Source organism: Panonychus citri, unplaced genomic scaffold (assembly GCF_014898815.1).
Source record: "Panonychus citri isolate SS breed McGregor unplaced genomic scaffold, ASM1489881v1 Contig00063, whole genome shotgun sequence".
Lineage (NCBI taxonomy): Eukaryota > Metazoa > Arthropoda > Arachnida > Trombidiformes > Tetranychidae > Panonychus > Panonychus citri.
This window is the reverse complement of record NW_026515468.1, coordinates 903,985-927,786: the sequence shown is the minus strand read 5'-3', so window position 1 is coordinate 927,786 and position 23,802 is coordinate 903,985. Positions and strand designations below refer to the sequence as shown.

The 23,802-nt window shown below is 30.1% G+C and overlaps 1 protein-coding gene and 1 long non-coding RNA gene across 2 annotated transcripts in view; both read right to left on the bottom strand.

The window, feature by feature from the left end:
- The window catches only part of LOC128386134 (uncharacterized), a 36,509-nt gene extending 14,149 nt beyond the window's left edge, over nucleotides 1-22,360 (bottom strand). The window contains exons 1-2 of the mRNA XM_053345119.1: nucleotides 20,396-22,360; nucleotides 5,225-5,325 (exon numbers count right to left, since the gene is read on the bottom strand). Coding sequence (XP_053201094.1) covers nucleotides 5,225-5,325; nucleotides 20,396-21,288 — 994 coding nt within the window. The 5' untranslated portion in view covers nucleotides 21,289-22,360. The remainder of the gene's footprint in view (nucleotides 1-5,224; nucleotides 5,326-20,395) is intronic.
- On the bottom strand, nucleotides 2,070-2,718 carry LOC128386157 (uncharacterized). The gene is made up of 2 exons (XR_008324878.1): nucleotides 2,215-2,718; nucleotides 2,070-2,111 (listed from the first exon to the last, which is right to left on the bottom strand). It is a non-coding gene; the product is annotated as an uncharacterized LOC128386157 (long non-coding RNA).
- Nucleotides 22,361-23,802: the final 1,442 nt, after the last annotated feature.

Genomic DNA, 23,802 nt, shown 5'->3' with positions numbered 1-23,802 from the left:
TATCATGTTTACATCAAAATTTGACAGAATTTCATTGAAAAAAGAATAAAAAAATTATGCTCAATTTTATCTTGACCACAAACTCTTGACCATCATGATCCTTATTCATAATATTTAGTAGTGTAGTTTATGTTCAACAAAAAGTTTCATGTTATTGAATGTAAATAAATTTTTATGTCAATGAGTTGGTGGTTAGTATCATGAAAATTTCATCATCTTCAAACATATAACTCATACATACTCATAAATGAACCGGAACAAAAAAAGTTTCCAATTGATTTACAGGGTGAGGGAAAAATTGTGTTACCATGATGATCATGGGAAACTTATCATATCCATGAAATCAGGTTCCTTTCTGGGACTGAACAATAAATTCTCAATCTCTCAGAATAGTTTCCATGGTTATTTTTCGTATATAAATTGAAATATTACCCTGATTCTGATCGTGAGTCCATAAAGATAAATCTTCATTCGATGTCAAGAAAAAAAGAACAAAAAAAAAGTTGGCATTCGAAAGATACTTTTAACTAAACAAACTTTTTTATATTCTTTTTTTCTCAGAATTCACAGCTTCGACAATTGGAACTCAAATGTCACCAAGACAACATTAAGTTAGAACTTTTTCCTTCGAAGTCAACCTTAAATTGGACAAAAGTCTAACCACAGCATCGAGAAATCAACTTTTTCCATCCGAATATTTAATCAATTTCAGAGAAATTGCTCCTGAGATTGGCCACAGAATTTTCTGAGCTCCCTGAGTAGTAAAATCAGATTGATTCTGCATTAATTAATATCGTTACCATCTTTTGACATGGAGTTTAATCTTAATTGTTTAAACCAGAAGACTCGATGTAATGATGAACATATGAAGTAATATATGAGTTTTACTTCAGAAATCGTAAGAAACTCTGAAGATTCAGCTATTCCGAAGACGCTGAAATTTTTCATATCTAATCTAATTATAATGAGACATCACTAATTTATTTTTGATAACAATTAACACTGAGGAAACAAATGAATAATAATCACTTGAACTGATTAGTACCCTGAACTTTTATCTCCACTTTCATGGTAACGATAACAACCACAATAACTAATGATCATTATGATTACAAGAGCCAACGATGAACCAGATTGAATGGATTCTCACAATTCTCATCAGAAGGGAGAAAAACCTCAATTAGCAGCAATAACAATTAACTTAATGGTTACAATTCTTTGTCTCTACTTTGGTTTGCTTTTAATTTCCAACAATAAGATTCACAATTATCATGTTGAACATTAACACTTCTTGGAGATAAAAGTTGAATCGATTCAAGTGAAATTTCAACCATCACTTGAGGCTTTTGAAATTAAAAATGGAATCATTTTCAACAAATCTAATGGGACAAAACCATTAGGCTTATAAGTAACGGTAAATTTTAAATCATTTACATAGAGCTGAATATTATGAATAAACAATAATCTGACATAACATTGAGCATTCAAAGTGCATACCCTCCATGTAGCAACATCACATACACAAAATTCATTACTCATAATAGAAAAGGTCAAAAACATGAAGCCTTTAAGAAACAATGTTCACTTATTCAAACTCATGGGGACCTGAACTTTGATCTAATCATGTAGAGGAATAGATATAACCTTATATTACTTGATATCTGATGGTTATCATGATGATTTCTATTGAACATGATAGAGGATTCATGATTATCCAGGTAAATAAATTGAAAGATTTTCTCTCACAATTTCAATTCAGCTAATTGTGAATATTTTTCATTCTCGTGATATGGATCAATGGGAAATGTTGGGAAATTATTATTACGTTTCTTGTTGATCATGATATTGTTGTTTATCAAATAATAGTAATTGTAATTCAATCAAGGGAATTGATAATAACATTGAAACAACAACTAACCATTAAAACATTTTTGATGCTTTTACATTTCCATCTAAATACAATCTATGATCATTACTATCATGATCATGTTTCATTATTGAGGATTTTCAGATGACTCGGAATTCAGAGGATGAGCAAGTTACTACAAACATTATATCAAGTTAATCAGCTAAATGTTTACCTGTCAATGGACAAGTAGTTAACTGTAAATCTTTTTCATTATGTTTACGACAAAAAATAAGAGTAACATCAATTACAATCAATGATTAATTTTGATTAAATCTAAAAAGGTGAAGAAAAAAAATTACTTTTACCTGGTGAATGAGGATTAATTTCATGGAGAATCGGAGGAAGAGTTCAGATTCAGTCATTTCAAATCATTAGAATTTTTTTTCTCATGTAATGTAAACGGAGAATAAGATCACAAATTATATAATCATCATTTAAGATTCTTTGAAACGGAAATTATCATCACGGTAGACGGAAGATGAAGTTTCATCTGATTGTTGAGAAAACGGAAGTTGTTGGAAAATGTAACAATGTTTCAACGATAAGATTCATGGTCATGTTTCATGAGAAGATGAAAAATGAAATATGAGTCGCATGATTAACAAGATAATTATCAAAAAACGAAACCATGGTAACATTTCATGGAGAATTAGGAGAGCTGAAGAGTGAAAACTGGACATCACTTTAAAGTCGATGATCTTATTGTTGTGAGATTAAGAGGAAACGGAAGTAACTGAATACCCTTGAAAAGGTCAAAAGCTAAAGACGTTAGGGTGACAATTAACAAACAGACGTGACGAAAGTGAGCACAATCAACTAATTGTTTCACTCTATTTATACTCTGCTCCCTTTGATGACCAACGTCACCATTGACTACAATCATAAACCGGTAATTTTAATTGTAATAAAGTCTTGGTGATCATGAAGGTGTCTACATGGATTCCAATGGTTAGTTCATGATGACTCATTTTGAGAGATAAAAACTCAGTTTCAACTGAAAAGGTAACCTTATCTCATCCATTGGTGATCTCTACTACTCAATTACACCATGAATTTTACTTCAAAATCATCAGTTACCTTATATGATTATTATTATTTCCACTTCCTATCTAATAGATGATCCATCTTCATTTCTATCATCATCAAATTCAGTGCACGAAGAATCACACTTTTATCCGATTTACTGAATTTCTATTCTGATACTTTTTTCAGTCAGAACTTATTTTTGCAAAATTTTTTCCTTCTATTTTTCAGTCACCTTTCATTTAAATCTATTACCTGGTTAACGATGAAATTTCAAAGTAAGTTTATCGGTTCATGGTGTTAAAATTCATTATTCAATATTATCTCATATCTGGTGGATCCATTCAAATGATAACAAACATTAAATCAGTGTTGTTATTAGTTTATATTATTTACTTTATTCAGGGAATTTCATGTTGCTAGGATACTTTTTTTGCTGTAAATTCATGCCAATTATTAGCTGTAAGCTTAATGGAACCATTAGCAAAGTAAATTAGTTGATCGGTAAATTACATCGATAATCATGAAAATGAATTCAGACAGAATCATGAGAAACTTTGAATTCTTAATCAATCAATTGGTCGTTGCTATTTTCCTCTTCGTTAGATCATTAGCGTTTTAATTCATCACCCACACTCAGAGTCTCATGAACTTATTAGAAATCATTCAAAACTTTGGAAAAATAATGTTACCATGGTTCTTGAGAGAGAGAGAGAGAGAGAGAGAGAGAGAGAGAGATCTTGTCACTTCGTAGTAAAAAAATAAAGCAAACATGAAACATTTGAGTCAATGAATTTCAGGAATTTTCAGTTTCTTATCCTTGTTTCTCCATGAAGTTACATGAATTGACACTTGATGATGAACTCCAATCATTATAAGCAAACTGAGTGGTGAAAGTTCAATGGGTAATATTCAGATAATCGATTAGACATTGATTATTGGCTGAAAAAAGAATAAAAAATTTTTATTCTCTAAAATTTAACGTTTCTATTTCTCCCCTGTTATTTTCTTATTGATCTGAAGACTTTAACTTTAGAAAGAGAATAAAAAATTTCTGAGTCTAGATAAATTTCATCATTCAGTGTTTGTTGAATTTTAAGATTAGTTTCTTTTGTCTGCTTATATCCAACAAGATTATTAACTACTCATTCAGTTTTCATTCCATTGAATCTATTTCAGGGGTATTTCATTTCCAGAATTCTTAGTGTCAACATAACATTGATATTCAGGGTGAATAATAGATGACATTTATTTTTAGAATCTGAATGAACCTTTGACTTTGATTATTCTCTTCTCATGAAATCATTGTTCATCTCTGAAAATTCAGGGAACACTCGGTAAGTCATGGATAAGAAATTTGGTTAGATGCAGATTAGATTATCTATTAAGATGAGCTGAAGCTGATAATGATAAAGATATTAGAGGATTAAAGGAAGAGGAAGACAAGGTGGGAACTTGTTTTAGGTGGGAAAAAAGCAGAACAGATAAACAGCCTCAGAACTCAATCTCTTCCCTGAAATATAAGCGATTAGGTTTTGTTTTGTTTCATATTAATAGATAATCAGAAATAAGACCAATCTGTGGCTCAGAACTTTTTATCTTCATCTTGTTTGGAGATTGATAGAATGTTAAAGATGACCAGAAAGAGAGATGGTGATGGAGAAGAAGAAGAAGACAAAACAAGGAGATGATGATGAGAGAATGAAGATAAAAGAAGATAAATTTTTACCTACTTACTCTTAATCTTAACCTTTTCCCTATTTTCTTACCTTAACCAACAAAGAATCCATAAGAAGCTTAATGGAGTTTATCATCATCTTTGTCATCATCCAATTTTATCACTCGTTTGACTGAATCTTGACCATCTAAAGATGACCATTCCTTTTTCTATCTTTTTTTCTTTCCAATCTCATCTTCATTAATATCACAATACAATAAACAGATAATAGATTAATAGAGTATCACAAAAGTTCAATTAATTTTCTTTTCTCTGATTCTGATTCCATGGTCGATGGAGGAGAAAGTAGATAGACAAAAAGTTCATTTTCCAATTCAAGTCCTTCACGAAAAACTCAACAAATAACCTATTTACAAATTCAATGAAAATTATCATGAAATTTCAACCATTAATTTCATTTCTTTACTCAATTTCCACCTTGATAATATCACATGTAAATTATTAGCCATAGACTTTAATTAAACGTGCTACCTGTTGTCTATGAAATGATTAACCAAATAAAATTCATTTGAAGGCTCAGAACTTTGGATCACTGGATCAATCGATGAACTTACCTGTTTTGGTGATGTTATCATGTGTCAATCGAGATCGATGATCTTCCCCGAAAAAGGCATCAACAGTACTGCACTTGGTGAAATGACTTCCGGCAAAATATCTGATCGAAGTCCGTTCATATCCCCATAAAATTGACCATTAGACAAAAAGAAGATGAGAAAAAAGTTGATTAGATGATTAAGGTGAATGTTTTTACTTCTGTAAACAATCAAACGATTGTAGAAAGATAATAATTGATTATGATTATGATATTACTCGTTATCGGTAAGATAAACAATAAGAAACGATAATGAATGATAACTGACCATCTCTAGAGTCTAATTGAAATACTATTGATATTTTTATTCATGATAATAATGAATTGTTTTCCTTTTTATTTCCTATTCTCACTAATCATCATCATCATCGTCATGTAAACAATTATTGCATCATGAAAGTCACGAAACTTTTACACAATATTAATGAAATATCAATGGTATTATCAATGATAACGATCATTATCATTCTGATACTATTATCATTGAGTATCCATGATGATGAATACGTTTTTGTCCAACCCATGGGTCATTGATCATTGATTCATATTGACAGTTGATGAAAAAAAAAGATGCAAACCAAAATGAGTAGAAATCAATCAAACACTTGACCAAATAACAGAAAAAAATGTTATCACTAATTATAAAAAAAATTCCAATATTCAGCTAATGAGAATCTTAATATGCCAAAGAACTGACCAGCACTCAATCAACTCAATGGAAAACATTTTCTCTGTAAGTAATAACTCAAATGAAAGATCATAATGATAATGATGATGATGAGTAGGATGTTTTTTTCAGAGGAAAATACTACTTTTAATAGAAATGAAAAGCTAATAATCTTCAGCCTTCTTGTTATCTTCATCATCATCATCATTATCTTCCTTTTCCCTCTCTCATTCATTTATCCCAATTGAAACTTTGTGTTCATCCACTAAACATTTCCAAATCTAATCCAATATAAACAATGATTAAAACCTTTCAGCACCTTTGGCTTATTATTAACACTATTACCCAATAATAATAATGCTCACTTATATTATCAGTTCACATTATCCACTCCTACATGATTATCTCTCTCTCTCTCTCTCTCTCTCTCTCTCTTCCATGTAAATGTTTTCTTTCCCTTGAATTTATCAATCCTCTAACGTGATAATATCACAAGGAAGAAGAGAAAAGTTCAGATGAATTTTATATACCTTGAAAGTTTGATGATAATACAAAGGCTGATTAAGGTTATCATTATCATCAACACATTATATTGATTTAAATGAACTAAATCCATTAAGATAATGGCGGTGGTGGAAATGCTAAAAAACAAAGAAATGCTTTACACTGAGAGGGTGGTAATGGTTATGATGATGATGATGATAGAGGCATAGACAGAGAAACAAACAATGGTCATAAATCAAAGGGAAGATGATGAAGATAAGGATAAGGAATGAATTCAGTTCATGATGAACACTTTTCGATGGGAGCAAAAATAGTCACCATAATAGTAACATATATACAAATATAAGACATATGTGAATATTTATCTGATTTCACTGAATTGGAATCTATGGTTTTCCATGAACAGAGTTACTGAAACAATCCCTTTCCATTCCTGACCTCACATTCTGACATAATATTTATCTTTTATCTCCTCACATCAGAATCATTTATGATAACTTTTATCTCTCTCTCTCTCTCTCTCTCTCTCGTTCTCTCCATCTACTCCTTAAGCCTCACATTCGCCTCCCTTTTGTCTTCCGTAGGATAACACATGATTATTGATGAGCTGAATATCTTTTCACCCATTGAACCAATGTTGGAATCATCATTATACTTTTGATCTGAATTTCTTTCTTCCAGAATTCGTATGTATCTCAACAATAAAGATTCATCATGGAACAATTCATCAGAGTTTATGAGATAAAATTCAGAATAAAAATAACAGAATGATAACAAAATGATGAGGATACAATAGAAGTGAAAAAAAATATTTTAAGTTTTTTTTCTCATGATACATTGAAGGTATAAATACATGAATGGTATTTTATTATGAAAAAAACTGAACATTTCATGCAAATCTTTCACCGGTTTCAATTAATCATCATATTCATGATAACTTTGAATTTGCAAAAGGTTTAAGTTTCATTTAAAAGCATTTAAAAAGTTTTTTTTCCTCAAATTGAAAAGTTCATTCATGAATATCACCCTCAAGTTGAAACATTCTGAACAATGAATTATCATTAGGAGTAGGAAACAAATCTTTAACCAATTATAACATTAAAGAATTAATAATCTATCATGATACATATTCAATGCGTTGAAAAAAACTGCTTGTTATTTGATATGATTTCAGAATTCTGGTTATCATGATTATGTGATTACCAAGAAAATAACTATCATTTTCTATTTAAAGTATCGCAGATTCGGAAAACATTTCAAAGTGTACATGAGTGCAATGGATTATTATAGATAATCTCATGAAATATCGTGATTTTTATTAGAACTGAAATGCAGAGTATCTTCATCATCTGAATGAAATAAAATAAAAAGAAAACTTCACATTTTAGAGAACTGAACTTTTCTTTTATTTCTTGAAATTATGAGCTCAATGATCATGATGATGCTGATGATAGGAAGGGAATGAGGTGTTAGAGATTCGAGATGAGTATTTTCATTATTTGTTATTATTGCAAACGGCAGCATTTAGGTTTGGGTGAAACTTGAGCTTGATAAATGTCATAAATTGAGATGAAGGAAAGAAAGTTATGACAAGAAGATGATGATAAAGATGAGGATGTAGAAGAGGATAAAGATGATGATGATGAAATGAGGGAGAAAGATGAAGGAGCAAATACAAGGAATGATAACTTAAGATAAGTTTACTCAAGAGAGTAAAAGAGTAACAATGAAAAAAGCAAGAAAAAAAGATGAAGATGAGGTAACAATTTTTTTTTCTTTCGATGATAATATTGCTTGACCATCACTCTTTACCATGTGAGGGGTTTATTGTTGGGTGTTAAATATGAATCTATTTAATGCTCTTGTGATCCATCATTTTTCCTTATCCAAGGAACATCCAAAATCTATCATCTAATATTCACTGTTCAGCAGAAATAACATTCATGAGGAGCCACCAAAAGTTCAAGAAGAAATCAAAAAAGTTGACTAACTCCTAATCAGAACTTTGTTTTATAAGGTGATATTGTTTTCATCGTTATTCAAAACTCTGCAAGATTTGAATTAGAATGGTTTTCATGGCAATCATTCACTTGGTCAAGTGAATGGTCAGTAAGATGAGCCAATGTCCAGATTGTCATTGAGATGAAAATCAATACTCCTTACGGTATTCTGATTAGAGTTGAATATTCGAGATTTTTTACTAGCTCTCTCTCTCTCTCTCTCTCTCTCTCTCTACCTTGACAATTTCAATGTCCAGTTAAAATTTTCGTCCTCAAAAGTTGAATGAAAGTATTGAGATGTAACATTTTATTTATTCAAGGATAAAAAAGACAAATCCTTTTGTGACAACATTTCCTTCAATGGTCACTGGTCATTTCACTGGTCTCACATGGCACATATACATTGTTATATCAAACATCAAGAGGATGGAGGCGGTGGTAATGGTCAAGGCAAAAAAAATCATTGATCGAAAAAAAAGAAAATTTTTAAACATAGTATTACATCATAACATGATTGAATGAACTAGATTGATTAAAATTGAACATAATATTCAATATAAACATGTATTAACAATGATAAGTCGATATTGTATTGATTCTGTCAAACTTCATTTGTCAATTGTCATAATGATAACTCATGTATAGTTTCATTATTTCATCATCATTATATGAACTATCATCATGTCATTATGGTACAATATTATCAAAAGTTGATCTATCGAATTATGTATAAATCAATGGTTAAATCAGTATTCATTAAGCTAATCAATATATGTATAACTCTAGTAATGTTGATAACTTTTTGTTAAATCTTTTTATTCATAAATATTGTATGACCATCTCATTGTTATCATCAGGCTTGTGAGATAATCAAAAGCGTCCATTATTATCATGGTTTCTGTTGCAACAACTATTTCCTTTCATCTATTACAATAATACTACTGTCATATTATTATATTGGACACTGTCCATTTTTTATTAACTTCTAACACTAAAATTCATGATTATTATTTCAAGACTTTGAGCCAGAAAAAGTTTGGAACAGTAAAAAGTTTAAACTATGAAAAATGAATCAGAAATTAACCATCATCATGATGATCATCATAAATTCTTGGAAATGCTCAGAGAGGAAGTGAGTATGAGAACGAGAGAGAGAGAGAGAGAGAGAGAGAGAGAGAGAGAGAGAGAGAGTCAGGCGAAAATCAATGATTTCAATGTATCTTTTTATTGCTTACATTTCTGAAAAATAATACAAAACAATCAAAGAATCAAAATCATCATGACATAAACCAAATTTCTAGTCTATTATTTTTCACTATGATAAGTTCATGGTAATTGTAAAAGTTTCGAGTGAATGAAAAACTTTTATAATGGATCATTGATTCTTAACAATTGTGATGCTAATTCTTGTGTTGATTCAACTCATGAACACAAAACTTTCATTCAAAGTTGTCTTTACATCATCATTTTCATGATACATGTGATGGGAGATAAAAAATGAATCACATCAGAACTTTTTTTACTCATTTTTTTCTCAATTTTTTCTACCTTATTAAACAATTTAGAAAACTTTATGGACCCATTAAGGTTAATGACGATAATTATTCAATCAATTGTTTGTATTATTATTATTTACCATTTAAATGATGATTACATGATATTCATTTTCATGGTAATCATCATTTCCTAAACCATTATCATCTTTGATTCAGTTAATTTTTCCTCAAATTGCTTCTCTCATCATGTTAGCATATCATGAACCATTTCTTGCTAAACAATAATATTGCAATTAAATCTAATTACAGTAAAAGAAAATTACAATTTAGCTCATAATTCACAATTAAAATTTGTTAATCATTAGTCGCAGATAATATTAGATTAAATTTGATCATTATAAGTCAATTCAGGTGTAAATTGAATTAATATGATTGTATTATTTTATTGTTACGATTCTTAACAAATTTATCATGTAAATGAATGAATTATTATTCCTATGATCCTGTATTTGGTTCAATTATCTGCATCTTACCAATAATTAATTATTTGGTTGATTCAATTAATCAATCAACATGAAAGTTGAAATTTTAGAAACCAAATTAAATTGTTTAATTAATTTTATATTGAGTTTCTGTTACGTGATTTTCAAGTAACTGAACATGATGTTCACGGTCTCCATTTATATTCCTGATCACATCCCAAATATCCATCCGACATGAAATATAAAGTATAAGAGTAATCACCAGGCGAAGGAGCAATAAAGTCCAATTTAACTGTTTGTTTTTGCACCAAAGTTATCCTTTTGATGGAAATAAGTGAATTTGACTTTGACCTAACCTAACCTAACCAATAACAAGCCACTTTTAGTATGAATTACATGAAAAACTTGCGATAGATGAAAGTTCTACAGGGCTATTCAGCTATTGTCGCCGATGTTTTTTGCGATTTCCTCAGCAACTAAGAGTCAAAGAGACTTGAGACTTGAGTGGTGTGAGTTTGAGTGCTACTCAATTGTCATATTAAAATATCAAAGTCATTAAGTTCATCGGTAAAGTAACGCGTTTCAAGGTCATTTGATGTCATTGACATAAACGGGTATGCGTGAAAACACTGGTATCAAGTTTTCAGGCCTTTGTGACTTTAGGATCAACTGTTAAGATAAGTTTGGTTTATTAAAGAACCTCAGTAACTTTTTAATTAAACTGCAATATATTCTACTTGAAAGTTACAATCAACCTCAAAATCGTAAACCGGGATGAATGAGCGTTGAGAATAATAAAATTATCAAATGACCTTGAAACGCGCTATATTACCGATGACCTTGATATTTTGATATAACAACTGAACAACTCAAACTCACACCACTCAAGTCTCAAGTGTTGCTGACTCTTAGTTACTGAGAAAATCGTAAAAAATATTGGCGAAAATAGCTGAATAGCCCTGTACAATTCATTTGAATTCAGAACTTTGAAATATCCGAATCTTCAAATCTCTTAAATTTTTTCAAGTTGTTCACAATTAAACAGGCAACATGTTAAAATCTTTTCTTACAACATCAAGCAGATTTGTTGACAATTTTTCAACTATCGAAACAAAAACTTTTCTTTATTCTTAATACTAATTTTTTTCTACTTTTTCATTTTTTCTTAGAAAATGTCTTCTAATATGATAACTAATGAACAAGCTCTTCTTTTCAAACGGGTCTACAAGCGAAGAAATAACAGAGCTATTTACTTGAATCGTTTACGAAATTGAATTTAAGGTGCTGAAGCCGACTCGTTATTTATGGTCATATGAAAATGTATTTCTGGCATACAAAGAAACTATACTGATGCTGTTAGTTCATCATTGGAGAGACTGGTGTTGTTATTGAAAGAGCAGCTTTAAACCATTTCATATGTGTGTCCTTCTTCTGCATAAACAAACACGCAGCATTTTGGACATTGGTCCATGCCAACAAAGTTCGAGGTTATTATGAAGATATGAGTATGTTTAATTTTTTATATAAAAAAACTGAGGAGACAATTTACTCTGGATAATGAATTATTTTCTTGTTTTGTTCTCCATAATGTAATTCATTGATTGCCATCGTCTTTTGAACTTTTTCATGAACTTTTGGCAATTCAGGAAAAGGAAAAAATCAATCATTTCCTTTTCCTTTTCAATATCTATTTCATCAATAAAAATTCTTTACCATCAAACGCCATGATATAATCAACCACATGCTCATTTAAAACTCAATAATTGAAGATATAATTATAATGATGGTAATAAAGCTCAAGATAATTAATTACCATAATTATCGATATATAACCATAGGGAAAAAAGATACATCGTTAATTCAGTTATCATGAATCTTGCTCATAATTTAACTCTTTTTCGTCTCAAGATGCTGAATAGGATGGAAATATAACAGATATTGAATCAGAGATATCAAAGAAACAATATTAATATGCAATATACATGGTAAGTATCCAGGAAGAATCTAAATTGTTATATCGTTTCGACGATATAATTTATTATATTAAATGATTTTTTCCAATCAATTCTTTGTCCATATTTGATGGTCCATATCTCAGTCAAATTAATACATTGTATCATTGTTTTTATTATTAATAGTGTTTGAGTGCTAGTGAAGCTTTAATTATAACTTTTCATGGGATTTTCCATAAGATTTTATTATCATACGATAGTGATAACCAATTGGTAATGTGTATCTATTGACCAACTGATCAATTTCAAGTATAGTGACCTTTGATGCGACGTTGTCCCTGGTTGATTGTAGCTCGCGATTAACCTGGCCTGTTACTGACACTCTTTTAGTTTGAGTTTGGGTTATGGTGGTTAGAAATCGGGCTAGTGTTAAACTGATGCTTATGAAATGTTACGACAAAGTAAAGTGATGATCTCGGTTTCTCATTTATCTTTCCATCTTTATCTCACCAACTGACAGAAAACTCATTATGATATTGTCATATCTTATTCTTCACGCTAATTAATGTTCATCACACATTCTTCATCTACCCCCACCTCATATCATCATTTCATCTTTCTCCCTCTCTCATTCTTATTCATATCTCATGATAAGCCTCATTTGATGCCATCTCATCCAGTAACAGGCAAAGATCAACGACCGAATCTCAAATGAAAAAGTTTAGCGAATAATGAATTCGATAAATTATTTAATAAGAACTAGAAAGTAAGAGAGAAACTTGTCATCACACTAATCATCCTCATCTTTGTAAAAATTTCAAGTTTCCTAAAATGAAAAGATGAAAAAAGTTACCTGATTATTTGCAAATCTGATTCTTCCTCTTTCAGCTGAAGAAAATATCATCATGATGGTGGACTTGGTAACCTTCAACTCTCATGGAAAATGAGTAATTTCATTATTTTTGATGTCATGATGAAGATAATGACAAGATAAGATAGAGGATGCTGAGAATATAAATGGCCTGGAATGATTTCTCTTCTCTCTCTCTTCTCTCTATTCAAGAATTTTAAATGGAAATATATTCATGGGTTAATATTCACATTGAAATGAGACAGGAAAAGGAAACAATAGAATTTAAAAGAGAAGAAGAGAAAAAGTCTTAAATGCCACAGAGTAAGACCAGCATTTTATTCAGAACTTTTCTTCTAAAATAATGCAAGAATTCAAGTGACCATGAAAAGTTATATGCAGTAAAATGCATGAATTATTAAACAAACAGAGAAACAAAAGGTTGAGCAAAGCTCAGGGAACATGAAGTTTGAGTTTAAATTTTTTTCGAAAATATGAAAAAAGTTATGAGTTTTTTTCCCTTCCAATTATGGTTATCATAAACCATCAAACGATGTCAAGTTAATTAACTATTAAAATTTCTAATCGCTTTTTGTCTTGTTCATAACTCGAGTATCTGAAAATTCGTGATAAAAGTTCAGAGGTAATAAAAAAATGGGAACTTCGAATGAGATAAAAAATTCTGAAGAAAAAACCGGAAGATCAAATTTTGCTACATATTGTTAGTTCAAAGGGTGTAACATATTATTACCATGATTATCATTCCCTATCGTCAGAACTTTTCTCGGAATATCGAAAAAGAAATGATAAATACTATGGGTAAGAAAAGGAAACATGATTTCCATGGTAATCTAAAATTCTGTTGGAAATTTTTTTATTCAACAAATATTATATTCATTTTCTATTAGTATTGTTATATATTCACCATTTCGAATAAAATTTACTGTTAATTCAATGACGAAGAAGAGAAATTGCTGGATAATTCACCAGGTAAACATGATAATTTCATTCAGAATCGGTAAGTATTAATATTTTACTCTATGCTCAAGAATTGCTATCAACCGCTCATGATAGCTTGAAGTGGAATTCATAAATATTATTCCGAATACTTATCCATAGACTCATGGAGTATTCAAGATTTTCCCTTCAGTCATTAAAATTATAATTTTCATCCACATACTACTGACCATAGAGATTCATATTCCCAGACGGTTATTTGGTAATAGTTTTAGTTAATCATCATGATTTCATGGTGATAATCATCCACCCTTTGTGGTGTATCGAGATTACAAAATCAACCTTGAAACAAGATCCATTCAGTTATTCAAAGGTATCATGAAAAGTTTCACTGAATCAGGCTTATGGGAAATAAAATCACAAGCACAATATTAATATGATTGAATCAATGAATCACCATGAAAACGTTATTATCATTATGGTGACATGTTAAGTAAAATATGATTATCTATTCATGGGTATCAAGTTATATAATTATCTGGATAACTGGAAACACCATGAATTCAGATGAAATGTATAAATGTTTGTGTCTCCTCAGATTATTATTATGATTGTTTCCATGTTCACAACTAGATTCATCCTCCCTCCACCCACTTATCATCATGACTGCTAGTTAAATATCCGTTTAGATAATGTCTCATGTTATCATGATATTATCACCATCATGAAGCTTCTGAATATGAATTCTTGTCTCATATATATAATTTTATATTCGTTTATTTTTTTCTCAGCTTGTCAAGTTATATCCTGGGAAATGAATTCATTGCACTCTGTAGATGTTCATATTTTTTCATCACCATAATCATCATCATGGTGAATGATGAAATGGATTAGAAAATGAGAAAATGAAATCAACAGAATGAACAATGTACATATACTAAAGAATGGAAAGGAATTGTTATTTTTTTCTTTTCTCTCTCTCTCTCTCTCTCTCCAATTCAGTTCCTTAGATACTCATGATTCAATTGCTTCAGGGAGGATATTGAACAGTGGACAATACATGGATTCATTTCATGAGATATTCAATCAGTTTAATGTTACCATTAAATGTTTATGGTGGCAAACATTTATGCATATGAACCAAGCTCATCACTCACATCCATTTATGTGGATATAAAATTAACAATCAATTAACTAACAGCAATTTGGTTACTCAATTAATTGTTTCTAATTCCAATTTCCATGATGTTATTAATATTATACAAAAAGGTTCGTCATAGCTTTTACTTTATCCTCGAGCTATTGATAACCGAGCCAATTTTATCATTTTAATAATTTTCTCAGCTCTGATTACCTGTCATGAAATCCTAATAATAACAATTATCGTTCTCAAGTAGTTGATATGAATTAAATCACCGTCTAAATGAAGTGATCTTGTCATTTTGCAATCGAAAAGTTCAATTGACTTTCAAAGATTGAACTTTAAATTGCTTCGGGTGATTTTCATCTTGTTCCATAGTCAAAGTTTACCCACTCCTGTCAACTCCTTGAGAGTGATAACATTATCATCATCCTTCTGAATGTATCATTACTCATGATACATGATAAAATTTGATACGGAAAATAAGGAGGAGAAAAGTCAAAATTCAGTTGAGGAGATTACTCTTAGTTTCTTCTAGTCCTTCACCCATTTGATTGTTAAACCACAAAATGGCTTCAGCTACTTAGCCAAATAGTAAACATTTTAAAACCACCATGTATATAAGGTAAGAATAAGACAATTTTGATTTGAGAATTTGAAAACTTGGTGACAGGATAAAAATTCAATGAAATCATGAAGACAAACATTGAAAATCGGTTTCAATGTTGATTCAATAATATTTCGGGAGACATTCAGTTAATATTATCAATTGAATTCAAACTTGAACTTTTTTTCCAGTGACTTATTCAGAGGTTGAATCTGTAATTCAATAACTAGCACTCTGGATAAGTTGAACATGATGATGATGATGAAATTCATGATTACTGATAAAAAAATATCGAACTAATAAAATTCAATGATTCAAAAATTGTCAAAGCGCAAAACTGATTCTCATTTCAACTGAAATTCTGTAAAAAAAAAGTTCAAACTTCAGTTGGAAGTTTATTCAAACCAATGAACATAATTAAAACCAATTACGATGAAAGATGAAAACATTATTCCACCCTGTAGCCATGATGCTCATCATCAGAATTTCATCCGATAAACTCATGACTCCAGTTCATTGGAACATGATACAATTGTTCATTAACTATTATTATTTCCCTTAATCAATCTCATGAATGTTTCCATGAAAAATATCACCACCATTCCTGAAATAATTGGCTGAAATATCAAGCAATCAACTATTGAAAAGTTAACTGTCATCAATATAAAAATATTCCTATTGAAATTAGTATACAAAAATAAATTAACAAACTATTGCTAATCAAACCAGAATAATCAGTTAACTGAATCATTATCAATCACTAGTCTTTTTGTAGTAAAAGTTATCAACATGAAATCGTTGTAACAATTTAAACTTAATTGTTAAACATTGGTTGTCATTATTATTATTATTTAAAAAATTAGACACCATGAGAAATTAGATTAACAATCAATCATGTTGATCAACGGGAACTGTTCAAAATTCATTAATCATGATTAAAGAGGAAAAGTATCATTAGTAATCAAATTCAGAGTGATTATTATCTTCAGAGTGATAGTCATAATCAGTAAATGAACTTTTCCCAGCCACACTGAACTTTGGCTCAGTTATTATTACCATGAAACTCACACCTTGACCATCAACATGATTCGATTTTAAGGTTAATTAGTTTCCATAGCACAATTTAACCTTCCATTCAATTAGGAGGTCGATAATCAATTGATTACCATTTAATAAATAACATTATTATTATTTACATTCAATGGTGTTTCCGGTTAATTGAATTGAGGTATTCACTTTTCATTACCCTGAATGAGATGAGGATGAAAATTACATTTTTACTGGAAAGTTAATCACAATTGAAAAAACTAATTGTCAACTAATTCAAGTGTAATGAATTTAACTTTATCATCACATCTTCATCCTTGGCTGTCGTTTCAGTTAAATAATATTCATCATCATCAGTGATGATAATGATGAATACAGAATCGATTTATCATTTCCATGTATTATTATCGTTATCATGGTGAAAAGAAGGGAAGAAAAAAAATGAATAGAAAAAAAAAGTTTGTCATATGTATTCAAAAACGATTTTCTCCCTTTCATCCACCTCATCTTCCTATTTCTTATCTCTCTCTCTCATCATGGAATCTCTTCCTTTTCCTCTTTCTATCTCTCTTTACCCTGAAAACTGTTTCAATTGAACAGAAGTTGACACACCAAAGAAACGATATTTCATTCTGATATTTTATTCTGTACATAAAAATTTGTGTTCAGTTGACTAAGAGATGATATTGTTCACCATGTTTGCATCTTTATCATCAGCATTTACATGTGAATATATTGGAGGAAGAAAATATTAAAATTCAGATTATTCTGTCGTCCATTTTTATAGTAACCAATTTCAAAAATTCAATTACTTTTTTGCAATATAATAACTTCTTGATTAAAGTTTATCATGTTTCACCATGACAGACTTAAACTGATGAAAAAATGAGAGTTATGATGATAAGGAGATGATAATTTTCTCTCTCTCTCTCTCTCTACTACTTAGTAAGTTAACAAATTATCTGATAAAATGATAACATCGAAAAAAGTAAAAAAATAATAATGATAATTGGATGAATATCGTGAAGAGATGGCAAAAAGTTCTGAAGATGATTCAGTTGATTGCGATGATGAATCAAATGATGACTCAAGTTGACATTGATGCATCATGTAATTCATATACAGAAATGCTTCAGGTTTCACCTTATTTCATGGTGATTTTATCATTGAACCTCTTTTTGCATTATTACCTTATGATTTCTCATCCCTTTAATGTATCTCCCTCTGCCTACTTTATCCAATTATCATCATCATCTTATCCATCTCCATCCTTAATGACCTTCTTACTTTTGTACATCATCTAAATGTCAACAATTTTATCCACAAAAGATGAAGATGAAGATATACCATAAGAAACACCTCATCTCCACCCACCACCACCATCATCATCATCATCATTATTTTCATCATGATAAGTGATGATGATTGAAAATTGATAACATTGATTCAGCTTATTGACACAATATCTTTTAAAGTATTAGTTGGTCTCAATGAAAAAACTAATAAGGAAAATTGTTTACCAAGTAACAACATTTTCCTTGGTTAACTTCAATATAATGTATCGGTAACATTATCATGAAACCATTGATGATGATAATCAACGGATTGAGCTAATTTTGTTATGTCTGTGGGAATTTCACTTCCCAGTGATGTTTATATGTTAATTGATGAGACAGGAAACTAACATGATTCTCAATGAATCTTTTGGTTATTTTAAGCTGAAGATAACATTATAACCACTATCATGTTCTGTACAAGGATTGAAAAGAGTTGAAACCGTCTCCATGAAATTCAATATGAGAGGGTGAAACTCATGGTGGATTTCGAGTCACCTTCAGGATTGGAAAGGGAAAGTTTAAAGTTTCTAATCTTCTTGGCAAGAGTTTTCATCTCAAATTTGGAGACACAATAATAACCTTTATCATGAGGATATTTTTTGGTGAAAGTTTAGATATTCTGAACACAGATTGAAAGGGTTTTCTAATGGTGCTAATGATGATGGTGGAAAAATTTGATTGGCTTTTCAGACAAAAAAAAAGAGTTGAATTCAAGTAAAGAAAGATAATCATCATCATGATACGTTCCTGATTCTGATAATGATGATTTTCTCCACAATTCAGAGAAACATGGAAGAGGAAAAAATGCTCCTAATTGTAAACTTGATGAGTTAATAGGATGAAGAAAAAAAAATCATAGAGAGAATCATCTTTGTCTGTTTATGTCTCATCATTATCATCAACATGAATTGAATGAACAAAAAAAAGTTCAGTCTCATGTTGAAACTGAAAACAAACATGGAAACTTGTACTCACTGAGTGTGAACTAAAGTGTATTTAAGATACAAGGAGATCTGAATGAAAGATTCACATAAATGATAAAGTTCTGAACTCTCTATGGGTCATCAGGAGGTAAGAAAAAATTATCATGAGAAATTGTGACAAGAGAAAAAAAATACAGAGATTGAACAATAATCCATGATAAGAATCCATGAGTATTATTATCATGATGATGGTGATTATTGGAACTTTTTTTCCCTTCTCCATCAGTATTTAACTCACTGATTAATAATCGCTATCATCACCATCATGATTATTATTATCCAAGCATCGGTGGTGATAATCATTATCTTTGTCAAAAAAAAGCTCAGTTAACATGGTAAATCGTTCAGAACTTTTTTTTTCATCCTCATATTCATGTTTTCATTGTCATGACTATTTCATAATAAATTCATGGTCATTATCATTATCTCCAGGATAATTAACAAGAATCATTATTGATTATCTTCATAAAATCATGATGATGATAGCAAATTGAATATTATGATTATTGATATTTAATCAACACTAAACCAGAGGTAACGATTATCATGTTTATTATTGATTTTAAGGGTTGATTGTAAAATATTCAGCTAATTGTTAATCAATATTGATAATAGGAATTTTTTTCCCCTTCTCAATATAAAACTAATGATAATTAGAGGAGACTGATTATTTTTCATCAATGATCAGAACACTGGAAATATAAAAATGTGATGATCAGATTAACTCAAATCAACTGAATTAACTTTGAAAATTGTGAATTTCTTTATCGTTTGTAATCAGTAATTGTGATTGTAATTGTAATTGCAGTTTACTATCAATAGATTTATAAACAAATCTCTTGATTAATCTCTTGATGAAAATAATTGTCTAGATAACAGATTAAGTCTAAGTATTTCAATCAAGAAATGTTATTGTTAAGCTAATCACATTGTGATTATAATAATAATAATTCAAGATAATGATCACCATTGGGTTAAGATTAAGGTTTTTATGTGACCCTCTGTATCTGTCTATGGGTTTCTGTGTACTCATGTAACAATATCTATCGAGTGTATTATCATGATAATCAATGTTGATTGTGAAAAGATTAACATGTTAATTATTATTACCTGCAATCAGTCCCATCTTTACATGGATTAATCCCTTTTTGTGGATCACATTTAGGTCCATACTGACAGAATCGTCCAAAGAATCCAGGGAAACATGAACAATATTGAACTTTATTGTCTCTAGAGGCTAAACACTGACCATTAAATGAGCACTTGAAGACAGAACAATAATCTTGAATAATTTTATTTCCAACCAGTGTATTAAATGGGACGATTGTAAAAGTTATATTAAAACCATAGGCATTAAGAAACCAATCCATGTTACGAAGATAAATGTTACGATCATCGGTAATGGTCATTTCAAGGACGAGAACTGGTTTACCTGTTACCAAAGGAATCAAATCACCTTCAATATAACTGGTCAACAGATTTGACCCACCGGCATTAAGGGTTGAATTGATGTAAAATGCATACTCGGTGGCAGAAAACCCTTCCTTCAGGTAAAACTGTGTCCAGTAAAGTGTAATAACATTACCTATGGGAGCTCTTATTATCCAGGTACAATGGATAGGAACCGGAAATGGTCCAGGAAAATTTGGTGAGCTAATGAATCCTGTCTCGATTTCATCGTAGATAAATAAACATGAATTATAAGTTTGATGATAAGATGAATGGGAAACTGAATCACTTTGAACATTTTTCTCATTATCATCATGTTCATTAAATGATATTGATGAGTTGACATTCTGGATAAAAGGTGAACTTTTTATAACTGATTGAATTGATTTACTTGTTTCATGTTGTCTTCCACCACCAACACCAAGTATCTCAGGGTATTGGATTGATTGATAGCATGGATAAAGTGAGATAAAGTAAATGATTATAATGATAATAAAATAATATCGTTGTAAAATCCATTGACCTGGATAACAGATTAACTTCAAATTTCCCATCAACGATTACGATGTCAATTCGAGTATCGATTATGATTGTGAGCGTAGTCAAAACGTGCGAAACAATGATGAGTCCAATGTGAAGATTATCATGGAGATAAATTGGAACACATATTGAACATTTTCCTTTTTCTATTCTGTTCCAAAGTTTGAAACTTTTCTAAGAATTCGTAACTTTTTTCTCAATTTGTCTCGTTTAATAGAAACTGAAAAAAAATCTATTGTTACACTCGAGTGATTGATGTTGATGATTAGTTGATTAAATACTTTGGTGTGTATTCAGATTATCTCAGCACTGAACGTGGTGGATGCTCAAAGATTTACATACATTTACGTGCTAATACTTGGTAAGAAAATGGAGTAAGAAAAAAAAAAGAGTTGAATCAGCATGTGAAGCGAGTTGATATTTTTTTCGAATTTTTTTTCGTCTCGAACAAAGAATAAGAACTTTTTCTCTTGTTCGTCTCGAAGATGATGAAAGACACGATATTTATATGGAAGATGTAATATAATATAATCAAGAAAGATGGATGAGAGTCACTTGAGATAATGATGATGATAAGGATGAAGATGATGGAGATAATGAAGATGCTAGTATTAAAGATGACGAGATGATTATTAAAGTGGTGATGATGGTTGATAACATTTGATGATTTGATTCATTCAAATTGTTATACATTCTATTCATGGGTTTAACTTGATGAGGATGAAATTAGGACTCATGGAGATTATTATTATCATGTCCAGTAGTTTGTTGTTAACTTATGATGGACACAGTAAGTTGGTTGTTTGGTTGGTGAACACAGAATGAATTGGAATATGGAATAAAGAAAAGTCAAGATAAGTGGGAGTATGGAAAGAGAGATGATGATGAAGATGATGATGATGGAAAATTCCGAATCAGAAGTTCAGAATGAAATCCTCTTTCTTGTATGAGAACAAAAATTGTAGATCAACTTTTTCTTCTCACTTTTATTTCTGTGTTATTTTTTTTCTGTTAGAAGGCGATGATAAACATTGAATAATAATGAACAATCATGTTGATGTTACTATTGTTGTCTATTGAACAATCGTCTTGAAGTTTAGAGTGAAACTGAAAAAAAAAAGTTGAGAACTTACTGAAGAAAATGTTAAACGAGAAAGAGTGAGAGATGAAGATGAGGATGAGGATGATAATGATGATAAAAGTAGATTGTGCTGCCTCTGTAGATGTGATTATCTGTGGATCGTTTTCAGTTTAGTGGGAAAATCATCATGAAAGAAGAAAAGTTCAGTGGGAGTGAGTTGAGGGGTGGGGAGAATGATGAGATCTTAGAGCATCTCAAATAGCATTTCGAGTAATTTAGCTTAGTATTTTTACTTTCTTTTTTCTTTGTTCCATAGAAAACAGGGTGAAGATGAAAATGACTGAGTAGAACTCACAATTTCCAATGAACTTTTCTTATCTTTTATCTTTAGCTTTCTAGGAGCAAATTTGATACTTTGTAATAACTTTAAATGGGCGATGTCAATGTGAATATAAATCTCAATGTATTGGGAGAGAAGGAAAAAATTAAATATCATCATGAGTTCTGGGTGCTAATAGGAACAGGGTGAATTTTATCGTAATAATGTTGTTTCCAATCAGAGATGAGATTTGTTTTCGAAAATTTTTTTCCTCTTCTGTCAACAAAACGATTTGCACTGACCAATAGATTGACCATAATAGTAAATTCTGTTAATTCTGGTTCAATTTTTCCCTTTCACTTTCGCATGATTCAGAAAAAAAATAACAGAGAGACCGGAAATTCAGTTGATTAAGTTCATGAATCTGAAGGCAGATTCTAAATGTAACTTTATCAATGAATCATTTTTAATGAACATGAAATGAACATGAACCATCACTTTCATTGAGAATTTGAGTCTTCTAATTAATTCTGATCACGAAAAAATCACTGATTGTTAACAGCTCACTTTGATTGTAAGTCACCCAAATACAATTTAAAAACATGTTAATCAAACTAATCTTCATGGTAAACTGAACTTTAATTAACTTCTGAGGTGTTCAATCAGAGTATTAAATACAATTGAATGTACAGAAATATTGATAAACCTAATTTCATGATAAGTTGACTCTTATTTCATTGAGTTTCCTGAGATTAATCAGAATTGTTTTCCAAATAATCAGGTAATGAGATTATCAAGATGATAATTTAATTTTAATCAAAAAACAAACATTTTCATTGTATTTATATTGTTTCTGTTTTTTTTGTAAACATTGTCTGAAAATGAAAACAATTTCATTATAATGAACTTTTCTTCATGATGAAAAATGAATGAAAATTGTCATGAAAATGTTAAATATTAATTAAGCTGAAACTTTTTGATTATATCATAACTTTTACATGGTAAATTATGATTACAATGTTACAAAATTCAACAAAAGATTAAACCAACAATAATATATCAGGAATAGAGAGAGAAAATATTTAGACTGAATATTGAAATTCTGCCAGAATTAAATTCTATCTGAAC